General features: G+C 35.5%; 1 protein-coding gene across 5 annotated transcripts in view; it reads left to right on the top strand.

The window, feature by feature from the left end:
- Positions 1–18,361, top strand: part of ATG7 (autophagy related 7) — a 104,953-nt gene that overhangs the window by 27,149 nt on the left and 59,443 nt on the right. For all 5 annotated transcript variants that reach the window (XM_084292528.1, XM_084292527.1, XM_084292529.1 and 2 more), the window contains exons 17-18: positions 1,162–1,242; positions 16,406–16,528. In XM_084292528.1, coding sequence (XP_084148654.1) covers positions 1,162–1,242; positions 16,406–16,528 — 204 coding nt within the window. The remainder of the gene's footprint in view (positions 1–1,161; positions 1,243–16,405; positions 16,529–18,361) is intronic.

Genomic DNA, 18,361 nt, shown 5'->3' with positions numbered 1-18,361 from the left:
GATTGTAAAGCATGTTTTTGAAATATCATGACAACTAATTTTACAACTGCTGGTTTATTTGAGCAGTCATCCATCACATCAATTCAGTGAGCACGCTACTTTCTCCAGGAATCTAGAATTAATGTACTTTCTGGTGTGTGTTTGTGGTGTTCTGTGGTTATTTTATTAGCAGTCCTCAGTATTGAGAACCTGTTCCTTAGTGGCTAATAAATTCTGTACACTCATAGTCTTTGTCATAAGTGAACCAAACATATTTCCAGGGAGTGTCTTCAAGTTCCCAAGATAACAGAAATACAAAACATGTGGTGTCAGAAAGACTTGATTTTCTTGTTTTCCTCTTTTCCTGGGTGTGGTTTGTGGTTGAGAATGACTGCATTTTTGCATTCTAACATTGTGGATAGCTTGTTTTTCCTACAAAATTGTCGTGGAGTTAATGCTATTTAAGTTGCTAGTGGCTTCCAAGATGTGTGCCATTGCAACTGCATTAAATGTGTAGAGTGTGTTTTGAAAGTGTTTTCTATGATAGACTTCCATGTTAATTCAAGCATTATTACTTGTATTGCAGAGCTACCTAAGTTCTGTTCTTAGTGAGCGCTCTCTGTCATAGCAGACCTTTAAAAGCACAGAGTAAAAAGAATAATCAATGTTACAGAGTTTTAGAGTTCAGTCAAACCAGTCACCCTGTTTGCAGAGCTATCCCTGTTACAAGAAACTATGGTCTAGAATTTTAAAACTAAGTATCACTAATATTGTATTAACAGCATAATTTAGTCATGTACAACAGTAATTTTTTCCCATCCCTATAACATGTTTTTCAGATTGTGTTTATCTTGTTATACCATGGCTTTTTGGGAACTGGAAAACTAAGTAAAAAATAAACTCAAACTGCAGGTGGTGCTGTGCCTCTATGTTTAAACAGTCTTGTGTTCAGACAGTTGTACCATTATTTATATATAGAAAAACATCAATATATGCTGTGTATAAATTCAGTACAGCTGGTGGTGGTGGTCTTCATTGTGTTAGACCATTACTACCCTAGTTACAGCTGTTCTTCATCGTTATACTGAATGTGTCCAACTCAGAGAATTTTGGAAGTATGTTTTTTATAATTATAAAAGTGTTTTTTTTTTTTTTTGTTTGTTTTTTTTTTTTATCTTCCAGATCCGTGGGTTTTTATCAAGATTTGATAATGTTCTGCCGGTCAGCCTGGCATTTGATAAGTGCACAGCCTGTTCCCCCAAAGTAAGTCTGAGTTTTCACTGTACTTTGTCTATATACAGAATGTTTTGCTCTAGGTCAGTCTTGTGAAGCCAAGGTCTGCTTTGTATTTAACATTTTCTTAGGGCTTGGAATCTGTGTTCTCATTTCTTGCTAAAGTTCTTTTTGCCCTCATGCTCATTTTTTAGCTGTTTTCCAATTTTCATTTTTTTTGCATAACCTGTCAGCATGCTATCTCCACAAACATTTTGCTCACAGCTGGATGAAAGCAGAGATTAGAGATGACACATTTCTAAAAAGTTAATCATGTATGTACTGTTAAATGCTTCTAACTTTATAGGAAGAAATAAAATTGCCATTTTTGTCTAAGAAATTATTTCTGATGTCCAGGGAGTAAATGTATCTGTTTAAATGTCTTGAAGTTAATATTGTTACAAATACGTGAAGTTGTCTAAATTTGTGTTCTATGGTATAAAACAATATATAAGAAATACATAAGAAAAAAAGTACTTCCATAACGTTTCTTTATTGAAAAAAACTGTTTCATTTTGATGCTAGTGTTGACAGTCCTGAGTCACCTAATGGATTTACAGCTGTTGCTAGGATCTGAGCTATGTCTTGCCAGAACACTAGGGCAGCCCGCTAATGTGTCTGTGTGAGGCCTCCTCTTCAGTCTTTGATTGTTTTCCTGTATTGTGGCCTTAAAGTTTTTCTGGCAAGTTTTCTATGGCAGTGTAGTGCAAGCTTAAGAAGCTTTGACTGGGATATCTCAATATGAAGATTCAGAAGTTTTGACTCATGATTTGGCCTGCTTGGGAGTGCCATTAATTTAGTTAACTTTTATGTACCTAGGGACTTATTGCAAGAATTTCTTTCCATTGTTTCCACTGCAGTTATCCTTCCTGTTTCAAATAGCTATCAAAAACTCTTGAGGGACTATCATTTTTTGAGACTTTAAGATGTCTTGCAGAAATTCTTCTCTTACAGAATTCCTGTTATTTCTCCAGTCTGTCCTGGTACATTTGACAAGTTTTGGTGGAATTTCTATGTCCATTTTCTCCTCAAAAGTTCAACCATGAAACTTAAAACTGCAGTTATTTTTTAAGCAATGTGTATCTACCCTCTTGAATAGCTAAAAGCACAGCAGTAGTTAGAAGTGATAAAAATTTTAAAACAAGCTTGCTTTCTTTTTTCGTTTTATTTCTGATTTAGGGACATATTGATATATGAAAACATACATTGATGTAGATAAATTAAATGCAGGTATCAATTTTTTGTTAGCAAATCATTTCCTCTTGGAGGTCATTTTAAGAGAGCTCTGTTTTAAATAAACAGACTTGATGATTTAATAAAAACTGACTTGGATTTTAGCAGCTGTGCTATTCCCAGAGAGATCGCTTTTCATGTGGTTTGAGTATTAAATTACTTTTGTGCTGAAAAGGTTGCTTCATTGGCGCACGTATTTCCTTACAGTAGAAACACAGCATTTGTTTACTTTGCTAACTTTCTGTTTATTAGCATAAGAGTATGTCACCCTGTATTATCTGGAAATCTGATGCTGATACTTTGAAATGACAAATCCAATTACTATTTAATTGCAGCCTGTGCATTGTTGTTGCTTTTTTATAAGTGCATTTATGTCAGATTTGCTGTAGATTCAAACTTTTAGTAAGGAGAGAAGTGGCTTTTCTGATATAATTGAATTTGCTGGTACCTCATCTTTTTTCTTATGTCAGCATTCCCATTCTCGAGCTCTTGTCACTTGAACTCTTCAAACATAAAACTAATGACTAAGGAATTCTTAAAAAATGTAGCAGTGCAGCTGGATGACTTAGAAGAAGCTGCTAATGATCTGCATGTTTAGAGATTAGATTCCACTTCGTTTTGACTCACAGTCATGACTTAGTTTTTCTGTTTCTGAAACTGAACAACCCAAACATCCTAGCAGCCAGCTATTCCTTACCCAGAATTGTCCTAAACAGGCTGCGCGCCAGACGAGCTTCCCACAGGCAATTGTTCAGGAATTTTGGGATGGTCGCAGCAGGAAACCAATCTATTTTTATTCCGGGCCAAATTTTCCTCGTATGATTTCCCCCTGTGTATTTTTCTGGTGCTGCACAATCGTGTGCTTGAACAAAAGTCTCTCTCGGGGCTACCAGCACTGCACGAGCCAGTTTAGTAGTAGGTGTGAGGAGCTGGATAAGCTTTGCTATTGCACTTCCCTCATCCATGGTGAACTTGTTCTTTTAATGGGAGAGGAGAGTCCAAAGTTCTTGGTATAGATACTTGTTTCTATGAACTGTTTTTCTTAATCAATGAAATATTACTTGGTGTGCTAATTAAGAGGTTCCTTTAGCCTGTTGGGAGCAAAATAAGGCTATTTTCTCATGATATAATGGTGAGAAGCATTACAGTCCCATATGAAGGTAGGCTGGTCATGATTCATGCAGGCAACTGGCTGAAGCCTTGAAACATAGAAGTTAAAATATTTATTTTTCTCAATACAAAGCTGCTAATGTTAATATTTTATTGAGGGCAATGAAATTTTTCCCGTCCTTGCTCCTCCTCATGCATCCTGGAATGACTCAGGAGACCTCACAGATTCACAGGGCTTAATGTCAGAAAAGATGATTGCTACAAACCAACTAGGGTATACATGTCCCCTGTTTTCATCTATAGCTTACAGATGTTATTTCCTCCTGAGTTCAGATTTGTAGTCCACTTTTTGGAATGCATCCCAATTTTCTGTAAAATATTTCTTTACTTCCCTTATTCAATTTGTTCTGAGTTGGGATCATCTCCACTGTCAACTTTAAGAGCAGAGAATTACTCTTTAAACTTAAACGTTCTTAAACTTCTTATTCGGCATGCTGAAAAATTGTGCTGCTAAAGTCATAGCTTTTTAAATACTGAGGAATTTTACTGACTCTGCCTTTAAATGCTTTTCCAGTCTCATTGTATTTCATGAAAGGGTAGATACCAGGATCAGGGATGGTATTCTGGGCACTGTTACCATTTCTGTTTTCAGTCAAGATATTTCCCTGCCCTTACAGATGTTTTCCTTTTTTAACATCCCAGGAATAGTTTAAACTGTCACTTCTGCTGTGACATTTACTAAGTGCTTGCATTGCATAAATTATTTGCGAGTGTTTCAGTTTTGAAATCTATTATCATGTAGACATAACAATGCTTTTATTGTTCTCATCTGCTATCTGCTTTGCATGCATTTTTACTGTAAAGGGCTCAGATCAGTTATGACAGTAGCTGGCATTATTCAGGAACCTACTGATTATTTTTTTTCAGTTGAGATAATTTTAATTTTGATTTCAGCAAGACCCTTCATACTTGCCCTAACTGCATTGACAAGAGACTTTCACATTTGGATTTTCTGAGTAATAACCTAGACATTTCTCAATTCAAGTATTGTGTTGATGTTAAACAGAGACATGTAAATCGTGGGATGGGAAAAAAAGGTTTGTTTTTTCCTTAAAAAAAGCTATCTTGCATGGCTTGCAGAAATGATGGAGGAAGTGGGGAGAAATGCTTGTCCTTCAGGATTGAACACTTTAAAAAAAAAAAAAAAAAAACTATTTTAAATAGTTGTTTCTATAGCTGTGCTCTAACATTGTCTTTGTAACCGAGTCTGTTTGTAACTTATTTCCTGAACTTGCAGATGTTAGCATTTGACACTTGTATGTACAGTGCAGCCTCTGTATTAATATTGGACAGATTTCATTCAGGCTTAATGCATCATTAATATATGTAGGTATGCTTTCTGCACAGTGAGTGAAATGTAACTTTTCTTACTCATAATGTAGCTTAAAAAGTTGCTTTTTGAGAAGTGACTTACAGAATCTTATTACTTTTCTTATCCTCAAAAAAAGTCATTGTAACTGGGAGGATCAGGAATCAGGATTATTTTGCCCATAACTTAAGAAATTTCAGACAGTCTTTACATCTGTGGATGTTTCTTTTAACTTCAGTAGGAGAATTAAAATACTTATTTTTCAAAATTTGTCACCATGAAGATGGCTTTACTTTTGGTTGCCAGAAAGTTGCACATTCTTGAAATCTTATGTAAAAAATAATGATTTTTGATTACAAAATCAACAAAATATGATATAGATTATCTCAAGGAAAAGCATACTAACAGAAAGAAGTTGTGATGCTTACTAATAATGCAACATCATACACTAAGAAATGATCACCATGGAAATGTGACCATTATAACCAAATTTTATCTCCTTAGAGCAGAGTGCTACAAAAATCTTAAAAGTAACATTAACTTTAAACATTTTGTGAGCAGAGGAAAGGGTGAGAAATCGGGGGGTGTATTCTAAAGTGTCTGTACAGACAGGATGGATGAGGATTAGAAAATGGAACTGAAAAGAGAAGCACTGAAATCTAATGAGTTGAGAGAGAGCTCCTTATCTCTGTCATGTATTTAAAAATAAGTAAATTATGATGTTAATGAAGTGTATGTAGTTTGGTGTAACAGACAAACCTCCTTGCACATAAGCTCTACAATAAAGCTGTGGGGAAAGGTAGGAAATATTTACATTCAATACTTATATTCTTAAATCATACCACTTAAAAAACTCAGAAAGCAGGTTGAGATTCCCATGTGTTAGCACTGCTATGGCTAGATCGTAAGAGTTAGAAGTGACTTATGTACTGCACCAGTTATTCAGAGTTGTGGGATGCAGGTTTATTGATGTTTAAGAGCTAACATCGTATGGTACTAAGGAGAATTCTGGTTGTTTAAAAATTCAGGCAGATCACGAGAAGCATAGTTCAAGACTTTAATGAATCCTGCTGCTGGCAGTGACTTATTTGTTGTCTTCTCCCTTCCCCCAGACATGGTGATGCTGGAAATCTTTAACGAGCAATTGCTCTTAGCGATTCTGTTGTCTTCACTGTAACATTTAGCATGTCTGTGAAATAGCTGCTTAATCAATTTGTTTTTCGTATGTTTTCTTCAACTAAGAAACTTGTAGTAAGTATAGAACAATCGAGGAGACGTTTCAAGTTAAAAGCTCTTTTTGGAGAGTCTTTTAAAGTCTTTATTTTTGGAAACAATTTGCTCGCTTTACTCTCCTGTACCTCCCCCCCCCAAAAAAAAAAAAAAATCTAACAGGAGAGTCTAATTTGTTTATTATTACTTATCTTAAGGAGTGGAAACTAGTGTGCCTCTTTACAACAAATCAGTATGACATTCTTCCATTTTAGCTTATGTTCGCATATTTATAAGTACGAAGAATTGGCATGGTTTGTACAAAGTTAAAGATCAGTTGGTGTCTTGAGACTAAACCACCCACCCAAATATTTTCGCATGGGTGAGGACTTGTTTTGGGTTCAGGGCTCTCAGCACTGAGAGGAGGATGCATTTTCAAAACTTCTGACTTCAGGATAAGTAAATCTTAGCATCTCAGAAGCTAGCAGCTGTATGTGCAATGTCAAAATATTTGCTTTGAGTGTGGGTGTTTGCAACTGTGTTTAAATGTTGAGAGCTGGAGGTTTGCATCTTTCATGTTTTGCTGAGCAAAACCAGTTTTTATTGCCCAGCCTACTATCCCAAGATAATTGTCTTTTTTTTTCCTAGCCAGTCCATTTGTCTTCATCACGTAAGAGTTTTTCTTCCCAGACGGCAGATGCAACCGTTGGATAGCTTAGGGAGTTTAAATACAACGTGGCATAGAAAACATGCTTAAATAACAATGTAAAACACCACTCTTCCCCAAATCATTGTGGTCAGGGGTCTTGTCATCTTGGCACAAGAGAGAAGATAGCTAAGGCTTACTGCAGGGAGTGTTTAGGAACTGCTCCCCAGTATTGGGTTCTTTGCAGTGGAAGTTTTCAACTCTGATTATGAAGGCTTCTTGAGATGGAGGAGGAAAGAGGAAGGGAGAAAAAGGAACAAAGAACGTACAACTCTCCAAAACTTCTTATTCCCTCTTTCTTCTGCTCCAGAAAATCAGCAATTATAGTGTTATTACTGTTGGTTTAGGAATAATAGAGCTGCTAGATTAAGAATCCCTTTCTAGTAATAAGTAACACACTTTTGCCCTTCAGAGAAGAAAACAAATAATCATGTTATTCCATGTTTTTTTGTATGGTGAATTTAAGTGGTTCCTGATGTTTAAGTGAAATAGCATCTTGATTTTTACCGACATAGGAGTGTAACACATTAAATAGTAGAAATAAAACGATGTTGCAGAGGATCCCAGAATCTCTTCCAAGAAGCAGCTGGGATGACTGACTAGTTCATGGTGTTGACTAGCTTCCATGTTTTCATGTTAAATAACATTAAAACAACAACAACAAAGTCTCAGTATTTTTCAGTGATCTTAAATGGATGCAGGATATTATTCTAAGCATCTGTAAGTGGACTTCATATAAAGCATTCTCTCTCCCATCTAAAAATAGAATTTTTTTTATCTGACCCAAAAGATAAAGTTGTACATTTTTAAGCTTAATGAGCTTTAAAATACTGTTTTTAAGGGGAAGAAGAAACCTGCTGTTATTATTATTTTTTTAATTATTTATGACTGCTTTTGTTTGTGTTGTATTTAAAGTAAATTCTGTGAGTCTTGGAGTTCTTTTCCCAACATTTCTTCCTCCAATTTGATTCAACTTTAACCACAATTAGTACAAAGGAAAAAGGACTGTCAGCAAGCAGGAAAGAGCACCACCATAATTTTCTGGTATTGATACATTGTTCAATACCTGTCTGTAATACAGTTTTAAACTATTTATTCTAATGGCCGCTGGATGTGGTCTTGTCATCTTTCTGTGATGCTGTTACAGGGTGTCAGTAAAAACAAAACTGGTCTAAAGTACCTTGAGTTAAAATATGGTTTCTGAACCTGTTACATAAGATGAAAACAAAGTTGAATAATACTGAATTGGATAAAAACTGGGAACATGCTGATACGGTGTTGATGTTGATCCTTCTACTACTGCTAAATGTAGAAGTAGTTCAAACCAGATTCTATAGGTTTTGTTCTGAAATTCAAAAGGTCAATTGTTCATTTTGCTGGATATGAGTAGTTTGTAATTTCTTTACCTCCATAAACTTTTCTTATGATTCGTTAGTACTAATGACTATTTTAAGTCCTTTAATATGCTGACGTATTTAGTGCAATAAGCAAGACAAAATACTTGCTCGTATCAGTTATATGCAAAGTGCTGATTATCAGTTGTTGGTTCAGTTTCTTGTATGTACCCAAACTTGAAGAATTGACAGGGTTATGTGAAGGTTTGATCACATGGATGAAAATTTTAAGGCATACAAGGCTGTCCAAAGCAGTCTTTTGCATTGACAGCTCTGATAGAGAAATACTTCAGATTTATACAGTGCAGCACTGTGCCTTTGCAGTTTGAGCCACAATTCCGTTTCCACGTAACAAAAAGTAACAGCAACACGCTTTGCTGAAAGAATAGACATAAATCCATGTTCGTCTTCCATGGCCAAGTCTTGTAACACATCTCCTAGAATTGGGTGATCACAGGAGAGTTTGATTATATTTTTCCACTAGCCTATATACTATATTTGCTTCATTATAATCTCATATTTAAATGATTATAAAATGCATATATTGTAATATATTGAAATACAAATGAATTATATATTTATTACAAGCTCATGAGATCAAAGGGGTGCATCTTTATCCTGGGTAATTATCTTTACACAGATAATTTTTTGCACTTTCTTGGTTTTAACAGTTGTATTTTTTTTCCTTTATATGCTCTTCTTCATTCTTACCATTCTAGACTTTGATGGGAGGCTGTTTATGTCTATACCTATTTTCTATTGTCAAATTTAACAAGTTTTTTAAACTTAACACCCTTGCTTTATTGGTCAAATGTTCTTTTGTTTGCAAATGGCCATTTAGGCATTTTTAACAGTTTAAAGTTCAACCTTTATTCAATTTTTCACATTTTTTACAGGATTGCCTATATTTGTGTCTTTGCAGAAGTGCTTCCAAGACACATTTTTCTGTTCTCTTTGAAATTGGAGAGAAGTGAAGGAAATTGAATTAAAAATGATGGTAAAATGACTGAAACTGATGAAATCCAGTAAATATGTGTGGTTTTGGTTTAAACGCTATTGTTTCTCCAGTGCTGTTTTGCATATGTATTATAGAACATCCAGATAATAAAATCTTCTACTCTTCAGTAGTCTATAAAATACTGTTTTTTTAAGTTAAAAGAACTTTTAACTTAGAGATCTAGTTTTAGGAGCTACTGAGCAGCTACAATTTCTGCGTAAATTAGCGATAGTTTCGGGTGCTCAGTGTCGAACAGGTCAGGCCTTATTACTGGACTGTGGCTGGCAGGGGAGAGTTAGCTGGAATAGCTCATGTCTTTCATGTTACACAGTCAGCATTGGCTTTCTGTTTGCTTATGTCAACCCATTGAAGGCAGGGACCATTCCAATCTTTATAAAATGTTATTTGTGTAGAAAGCCAAAACGATATTCTATGTAAGTGAGTTTGCTTTTCTGTCAGAAGAACCATTTGGTCGCTTGAGGAAGTGTCCGTGTTTTACTTGCTTTTTGTGTTGTCTGGGGAAGGTGAATGATGTTTCTGGATCTTTTCTCAAAGTTAACATTTAGGGTTGTGCTATAGATGTCTCTCCCTATGCATAACAAATAGGTTCTTCTTCCACAAATCATCAGTAACCTCAGATGTGACTAGGGAAAAAGGAGGGCTTTCTGCAGTTGCTGTACGTGAGGTAGTAGCTAATGCTAGTATGAACTGGAGCCAAAAATGTTGTAACTGCTGTTGAGTTAATCAGCATAAATTTTGGACAGGAAGAAGAACAGGGATAAATAAAGTTGTAAATATCCGTCAAATGTAAAATGTGGAGCAAGCAAGAAGTGGCTATTAGGTGACTGAAGGATATACCTATGTATTAAACCAGGTCAGGACAAATGAGCTAATGATACTGCCTACTTGAGAAACTCTTTTGTTCCTCAGTTCTCAGTCTCTAAAACTGAGATGTTTTTCTACTCTTCCCCCCCACCCCTCTTTTCACTTCTGTTTGCTGATGCTTCCAGGCAGGGAGTGTCTTAAATGCTGTCCAGTAGGAAGGCCTTACGCTGGCTGTAATCTGAGGGTGTCATTATGTTTCAATATAGGAAAATAAAATATCGAAGATAAAAATGTAGCCATTCGTTTGTATAGTGTATTGATTCATATTGGGGGAAAATGGTATATAAAACATGCCAAGGTTATTGCAGAAAGGCTCAGAATGCCTGTAGTTCCTGGGAGCTTCATGTGGAAAAGACAGTGTTTAAACTGATACCTCTTATGTCTTGAAGAACACTCCTTCCCTCTGCATCTTTTAAAAGAAGAAAGTAACAAGACTAAGGCTTAAAAAAATGAAATAAAAATCATCAGAGCCTTTCAGGGCATATTCTTTACTATGCTAATACTCTTATTTTCTGTCAGTTGCAATTCAACTCAGTGTAGGTAATAGCAACAGACCAAACACATCTATGCTACACTCCTACTCTAGATTAAACCAGCCATCTCTTCAACTAATTGAAGTACAGTTTTGTGCTGAAAACTTGTTTTCTACTGATCTAATTTCATTTTTAATAGTGATTATGGGAAAGTATAGGGAAAACTGTTCATGCAGAAGGTGTTTTAATTATTTGAACATTAGCCAAAACTGATGTCATTTTTGCCTTGTGGTTTGTAACCTTCTAGTCTTTTCAGAATAGCCGTCTTCGTCTTGCACCTGGAGTACAGCCTTCTTCAGAACTTTGCTTCATGGTCTGGATCTTAAAACTTCATTGTGTGCAAATATACAAGCATGGGTTGTACACATTACACACTAAAATAATACTCACAGGAGTATTACCAAAATACTTTCTTCAGAGTCATTTTCGTGTTCATGTTAACGTTGTCAGATTTTACTGTTCCAATATCATGATCTGGATTCCTGAAAAATATGATCTTCAGAAAAGTTTAGTTTTGTTGTGATCCATCTATGAAAATGAATACCTTAGTAGGCTAGATCTTGTTAGGCTGGATCACAAACACCTTACTGGGTTTCTCTTTACAACTTCTAAGGGCTAAATGATGACAAAAATTGAGAACTTCATGAAATAGTAAGAGTCTCAGTGTCAAGTTTTTTTTAAAGGAAAACATAATTAAGGCTCTCATGATAAAATTTTGGAAGTTTAGCAGTGCTGCCTGTGCAATGGCCTAGACCCAAGCTCCTGGTAGCTCACGTGCTTCTTTGTATTCTCTTCCCTCTGTTGAGGATTCTTCACAGCATTGTAGTCTCTCACCAAACTTCCTGTTTTAATAGTGGTTACATTCAGCTTTGAAAAGTTTAACTCTTAACTTTTACATGTGTGTCTAATTTTACAAGCAGATGTAGAAACTGAAATGCCAACACTCTCAGTAGTATTCTATTTGTTCTTCAGTGCCTGTGATAACTAGACAGCTAGCAGTGTGCAGACACGGATCAGGGTTTTTGCAGATTTTCTACATAGGGCAGTGAATGTCTTGATTTTTATGACACTGAAATGTCAGTGAAGATGACAATATAATGACAATGAAATCAAGTCATTATCATGTTATATGGTATTCTGTTCATCTGCTATTATAGAAGGTAGTGTTTAATGCTAAGAAGATTGTAAAACACAGCACCTCTATTATTTGGAGGTAGGCAATCCATGTACCTTATTTAGTGTAACCAGTAAATCTGGTAATATTAATCTCTAATTTTTTCCTTGTAACTAAACATTATTATTTCAAGCTCTCCACATACAAAATACTTGAGTGAACAATAAAATGTAAATATAGGTTTAATTTTTTTAAACATTGTGACAGAAATAAGCCATAGAATGTAAGTGGCCAGGTTGTTGTGACTAGAAGTTTCTTTTGTATTCTTATGTAGCCATATACAAACTTCTATGCTATAAAGCAATCCTGCAGCTAGATTCCCTTTGAGTCTTTCTACCAAGTAATTCTGACTTCTTGATGAAGAATGCTATTAAAAAGAATATAATACCAACACTTTGCATCTGTTTCTGATTTCAAAACATGTTCTTTTACTTCAAGTTTTTGATTTCTTTCTCCTACCATGAGATTCATTTTTTTCTTTAGTAAGCAACTGAGAATAAAAAGATTTCTGATAAACTAAGTCAGTTTGTAGTATGTACACAAAAGCTTTAGGAATGCGTTAATTTGTCCCCATTGTTATTGTGTATCCACATTTTATAAATACTGTCACTTAAAAATAAAAATCATGGCACCCTTTGCTCTGTAAAATGAAGAATAGAACCAAGGCTGTAACATCAATGTGAGAGGAGATTTAAATGTATCAGAAAACTGTGGTTTTCAAATTTGGGTTTTCCTGACATTATTTGTACCAGACATGACATAAGGAGGGCACGCTACTTTTGAATTCTCCTCCTGAGCTCCCAAAAGTGACCTGCAAGTGAGACAAGGATACAAGTTTCTTAATAAATCTGTACTACTCCAGCCAGCCTTGCTCAGCAGAAGAATTATATCCTTTGGGTTTTCTTTGCTGCTGCTTTGCAATTTTTTCTGCTTGAGAAAATTAATTGTTACTTAGTGACATGTCTTTGTTCTGACTGATAAGTTTATTCCCAGAAAAACAGTCCTGAGGGTTATTGGTGGTGTTTGTTTGTTTGTTTGGTTTTTAACATCTGCACTTGGTCACTTGCTTGAGAATCAATAATAATCTCTCTCAAGTATTTGCGCTCTTGAAAGGGCATTATTCAGAATGATCACACTGGTACCAAGCAAAGAGAGTTGTAAGGAACAAAAAAAAAAGCAACTTCCTGCCAGCCACGGGCCTTTAGAAATTTTACCTTTCCACACAGCAGCAACAGGGGCAGTGATTAAATCTGGAAACCTTTTCTAGGATTTCATTGTCTGTTTGACGTCTAGCCTGGCTTTATTCCCCTTGACCTGTAGCGTATGCCTGTGTGGTCACCTGGCATATGAATTTGATGAGAGTTTTATTTTACGTCATTCTTTTTTCCTTTTGAGGTGTGTTCAGTGACTACCAAACAAACCTATGCCACATTACATTAATCAAAGGATAGTTTTTGTTGAACTTGTATACTAGATGAGGGGCAAATTAATGGTATTTATCCCTTTGGGACATGAAGTCCCTGAAGGTGACAAAATATTGTTTCAATTGCTGCCTGTGTTAAGAGTGGGCTTTCTTTGATACCACCACTGTTCAGGTACCAAACTGAGGGATGCTGCCAGGTCCTTCTTTGGTCCCTGATAGGCTTTATTCTCTGGGCCACGTTGCTGCGGTTTTTGTTTTAAAACTAGATAACAGATATTTCTTTTTAGCAGACCATTCCCATTCTGGAAATGGAAACAGCAAGTGCGCTTTTTGATAAATTTTGATAAAGTTTCTCCTTTCTCTAGGTGCTGGTACAAGAAAAATATTCTCTATTGTTTTGCCTGTGGCTTAGGTTTTGAAACCTACTCTTCTGACTCTCCACAGTCAGAAGTGTTGCCTTAACCCATGTTTGCTATCGTAATGCCATGGAAAGTCTAGCAGGGTGACATGAAGGATTTTCTACAGCAGGAGAAAATAAATTTTCAAATCTTTCCATAAAATCAAATGTGGTTGTGTTAATGTGTATCACTCCTATATGACTTCTTTTAAGTAAAATAAACTTTAAAAAATGCAATTCACTAGATCCAAAAATAATGCACCTTTGACTCATGGTTCTGTGGTCTTATTTTATTAAAAGTAATGTTTTCTCAACATGCATTTTAAAACAGACTTAATGGGAGACTTCCTATTCTCTTCCATGTTATTTACAATACGTGGTAATTGCAATTTGATTTAATAAAAAAAAAATAATCTTTGAGATGATTCATCCAAAGCTCAAGTTAGACATTTTAAATGTCGGTGTAGTCATGCAGCCTGCTCGCTGTGAGTACATAAGAATTCGTTTACAGTTATGGCCAGGACCATCGAAATGTTGCGCACATCTCTGAAATAAACCAGGGCAGTTTGTGCGAGGGGCGGGGGGGCCCTGGCGGGCTGAAGTAACAAACTTACCAAGGAAACATTACCTGGAAATCTGCACTTCAGCCTTGAGTCACAGTTCTTTGGAAATGAGGAACAAGGCATGTTTAGCTGAGGAACAAACCAACTCCATTTAAAGGCTATTTGTTAGACATATTTAACTGTATGCAGCGAGGCTGCACTCAGCTCCCTGTTCTGTTGTTAAGATTTGCATAGCCCAAGAGCATCTATGTCTTCCACTAGTTCTACCTCTGGAAAAAGACAAACATTTTATGGTGTTGTCCCTGCATTTCTTTGATATGCTGTAATATTTTAGAATAAGGCTACTAGGCTGTGTATTGTTTTAACACATCATGAACTATTATCTGGCCTACATCCCTAAAAAGATGTCTCATAAGCTCTGTATTGTGGTTCCAACAAATTAAAGTAATAGCAGCGCATTTGATAATGCTGATAGCTTCACAGATTATATGCAGGCAGGGCTGTGAACACAATCCAAGTTTATAAATTGATGTGTGTATACAGTGTTTCACAAAGAGCCAGACACAAGAGACCTCTGCACATCTGGTTGTTTTAACAGAGGTTTGGAACACAGACTAGTCATTAAAACGTGTATGTATACGTCCACGCTAATTTCACAATATATGTAATGGCTAATATTGGGAGGACACATCTCAAATGGAATAGTGAAGTTTCCCAAATCTCTGTGTTACATTATGAACAGTTAGCTAATCTGTCTTGCTGTGTTTGTCTCGGGAATAAACAAAAAAACAACAGCCCAACCCTAAGAAATGCAACTAAGCAGTCTTTTATTTTTTTTTTCAGTCCTTTTTTTTTTTTTCTTTTAATTTCTGATTATTTGTATGGATCGTTGCAAAAATATACAAACACAAAAAAACACCTACGTATGGTGAAATGAATCTTTAAACTATAAGGAACAATTTCTCCAGATTTAGTAAGAGCACATGAAGTGCAGTTTTTATTGTATTTTTTCAGACATATGAAGCATACATACCTGTATACATATTTGTATATATATTCATGCATATTTGTATATTTTTAAACCTAAGTATGCAGTGGATAATTTTGCTGCTAAGTGGACATTTTGTGTGAATATCTAAATGAAGACCCCAGTCTGTTTCACTAGTAGATGTGCAGTTCTGTCAGCTAGCTATAAATTTTTTGAGACAAACCTGAATTCCTGTGGGACTCAAGTAGGAGCTCACTAGACGTGTTTTGCTGGAGAATGCTGTTGGGCTGTGCAAGTCCCCACAGTTTTAAGGTTCTCCTAGGCCTTTAGGAGTTGTTAAATTAGGAAGGAGTGAGATTGTTGAGAGTAAGTTGTGATTTTGGTTGACATAGATTAATATGTATTGAAACAATTTTCTTCCTCTCTGCCACCTCCCTTGATTTTTTTCTTATTATCTGAAGAAGGGTGACTGGATTCTTTGGGGAGTGGGAGGGCAGGGGTTGCCTGTTTGTTTTTAAGCCTCAGAACGAAGCTCACTTGGTTGAATTGCCTACTTGTGATAGAACAAAACCACAGTGCTTCCAGATTTTTTTTGATTTTATTTTTTTCCTTCTTTTCTGGAGGGAGTTTCACTGGTTGCAGGGAATTGTCTGTCCAGCAAGAGTGGATAAGTTTAAGGAACGCGTTAACCATGTAACTTCCTGCTTCTTTCCTAAAATAATGCAGGTGGAAAACATACTGCAAAATAATATAGAATGTGTCTATGCCCTCTGCAGTAGTATTCTGTATAAAAGAATGCTCAGTGCTTTATTTAGAAATGTTTTGCAAGAGCTGTACCTTTCACTTAACTGATACATTGGAGCAGTATTTTACTGTGTTTAGTGTAACTCATATCCTTCTTTCAGGACTTTGCAACTAAGTTTTTTGTGTTGCCCTATCATCTCTTTTGTTATAAGCTTAAAAATTCGTTTGAGGCAGGAAATCTTAAACCTCACTTCCCATTTACCTCCACCTTTCCCCTTTTAGAAATCAAGATGGGAGAAATTATCGTATTTTATAATCTTCACCTGCTTACTATATATTAATTTTCTGAGTGTTATGAAAGTTCGTACTTTTGTGACCAAAATATGATGAATTATTTAATATTTTTTTTATTGTTATTTTATTTGACAGGTCCTCGACCAGTACGAACGAGAAGGGTTTAATTTCCTAGCTAAAGTTTTTAATTCCTCACATTCCTTCTTAGAAGACTTGACGGGTCTAACTTTATTACATCAGGAGACACAGGCTGCCGAGGTAAGAAAATAACTTTGGATGTTAAAATAAAATGTGATAGTTAAGGGTGCCTTGGTTGTATGTTCAGCTGTATAACCATATGAGTAAATGAATCACTGGTAGACTCAAGCATTGCTTTGTAATTTACAGGATGATTTATGTGAGCCATATGCACGTTCCATACAGTGAGATAGGAGGTGTCCTCTTATTGTTACAGGATAAGAAACGTTGTTGGATATGGGAGGAGTTCTTTTGTTTGTTTGTTTGTTTGTTTGTGTTTTTTTTAAGCCTAGGTGATGCATAGTATGGGATGCATGTTGACAGCCAGTTAGAAATGTGTAGCGCTGTTGTTAATGTTCATTTTATTATTTCCACGTTTTGTGAAAGTGACAGTTGTTGCTTGAAAATTCTGGATTTACATGGAGGAAAGTTCCTGTCTGTTGTCTTTTAGGGTGTGTTTCACTGTTAGTGTAAACTGCAGTTGATGCACACATTGCCAGGCCAGCTTTAATATACTGTATGCAAGTGCTGATAATAGTTAGCCCTGATAGTGCAGAGCCCAGTGTGGGCTAACAACCACAGCATTTACACAGGTTCCTAGGTAGGTGTTGGTATTGAATGTGACTGTACATTAGATGTTTTCTTAAATTAATTGTAATTTTTTAATATCTGAATTTTCAAGTATTTATTTTAAAGAAGAAAATTACTTGTATTACATGATGTAAGGAAATCAGTTATCATTTTAGGTCAGTCTAAAGTGTAATTATTATACAAATTTGTGGATTATAATATGTGGAAAACAATGCTCTTTATTCATTTAGTGACAAAAGTTGCAACGTGGAATGAAATTGAGGTGTGTTTTGTTCTCATGGGAGATACCCTGCATAAAGGGTTGTGATATTGAATCTGTTTCATCAAAAACAGATTCTGTCTTAATGTTGTATTTAATAATGATTTGTAATCCTTACTCCCTTTGTAAATGTCTATGGTCCTCTACATAATTCAATTATGGTATGGTAGTATCACGTGGATGTTTCCAAAGTTGGCTTTAAAAAGTGATTATTCAGTTACTGTAGCCTGTGCAAATGGTATAGCTGTTTTTGCAGCTGGAAATGGCTCAGTGGTTTTCCTAATAAGGTTTGTGAGGGTAATGCAGACTTGACTCTCTGTTTCATGTTTTAACGTTTTAAAATAATTGGAGCAGATACTGGAGACATTAAACCGTAAAACACTTGATGCACTCTTAAATCAGTGTAGTGATACATCCAAAAAGTTGTGTGTATGTGAGAGGGATACAGCAAAGCAAAACAAATGCCCTTTACCAGGTGCTACCCATTACCAGTAAGAGTCATCATATTCCAATTGCCATATGTGACTATTAGGCTGCTTAGAAGGCTTTAGTCTGCTAGTGACAGCATAAAAAAGTTATGTATGTCCTAGTTAGTGATCAGTTACTTTGCAGGTATTAATTCTTGAGTTCTGCATCTTCATAATGCGTGCGGGTGTTTATTTATAAAGGTTTAGATACTCTTTACAAAATGTAGTTTGCTGCAAGTGCATTGCAACTTCCTAAAGTTCAATGTTTAATGATAAAGGATGGGATCAGTGTGCTTCCAAAAATCTTTGAGTTCAATAACGAGGTTAATGCAATGTAGTTATTGCTCGGAAATAGAAAAACAATGCAGTTCTATATAGTAAAATAACATAATTCAGTTTTTCTGATAGAATAAAAAGATCTTGCTGAATAGAATGTCGATTTTTCAAAACCTAGGATATTTTCATGTTTTCTTATGTATTTAATGTATCAAGTATGTATCAAGTGGTATTTTTAATGTCACAAATATATAAAAATTT

The sequence above is a fragment of the Netta rufina genome, assembly GCF_964035555.1.
Source record: "Netta rufina genome assembly, chromosome: 10".
Classification (NCBI taxonomy): domain Eukaryota; kingdom Metazoa; phylum Chordata; class Aves; order Anseriformes; family Anatidae; genus Netta; species Netta rufina.
The sequence above is the reverse complement of the archived record's forward strand: the minus strand, read 5'-3'. Positions and strand labels throughout refer to the sequence as shown.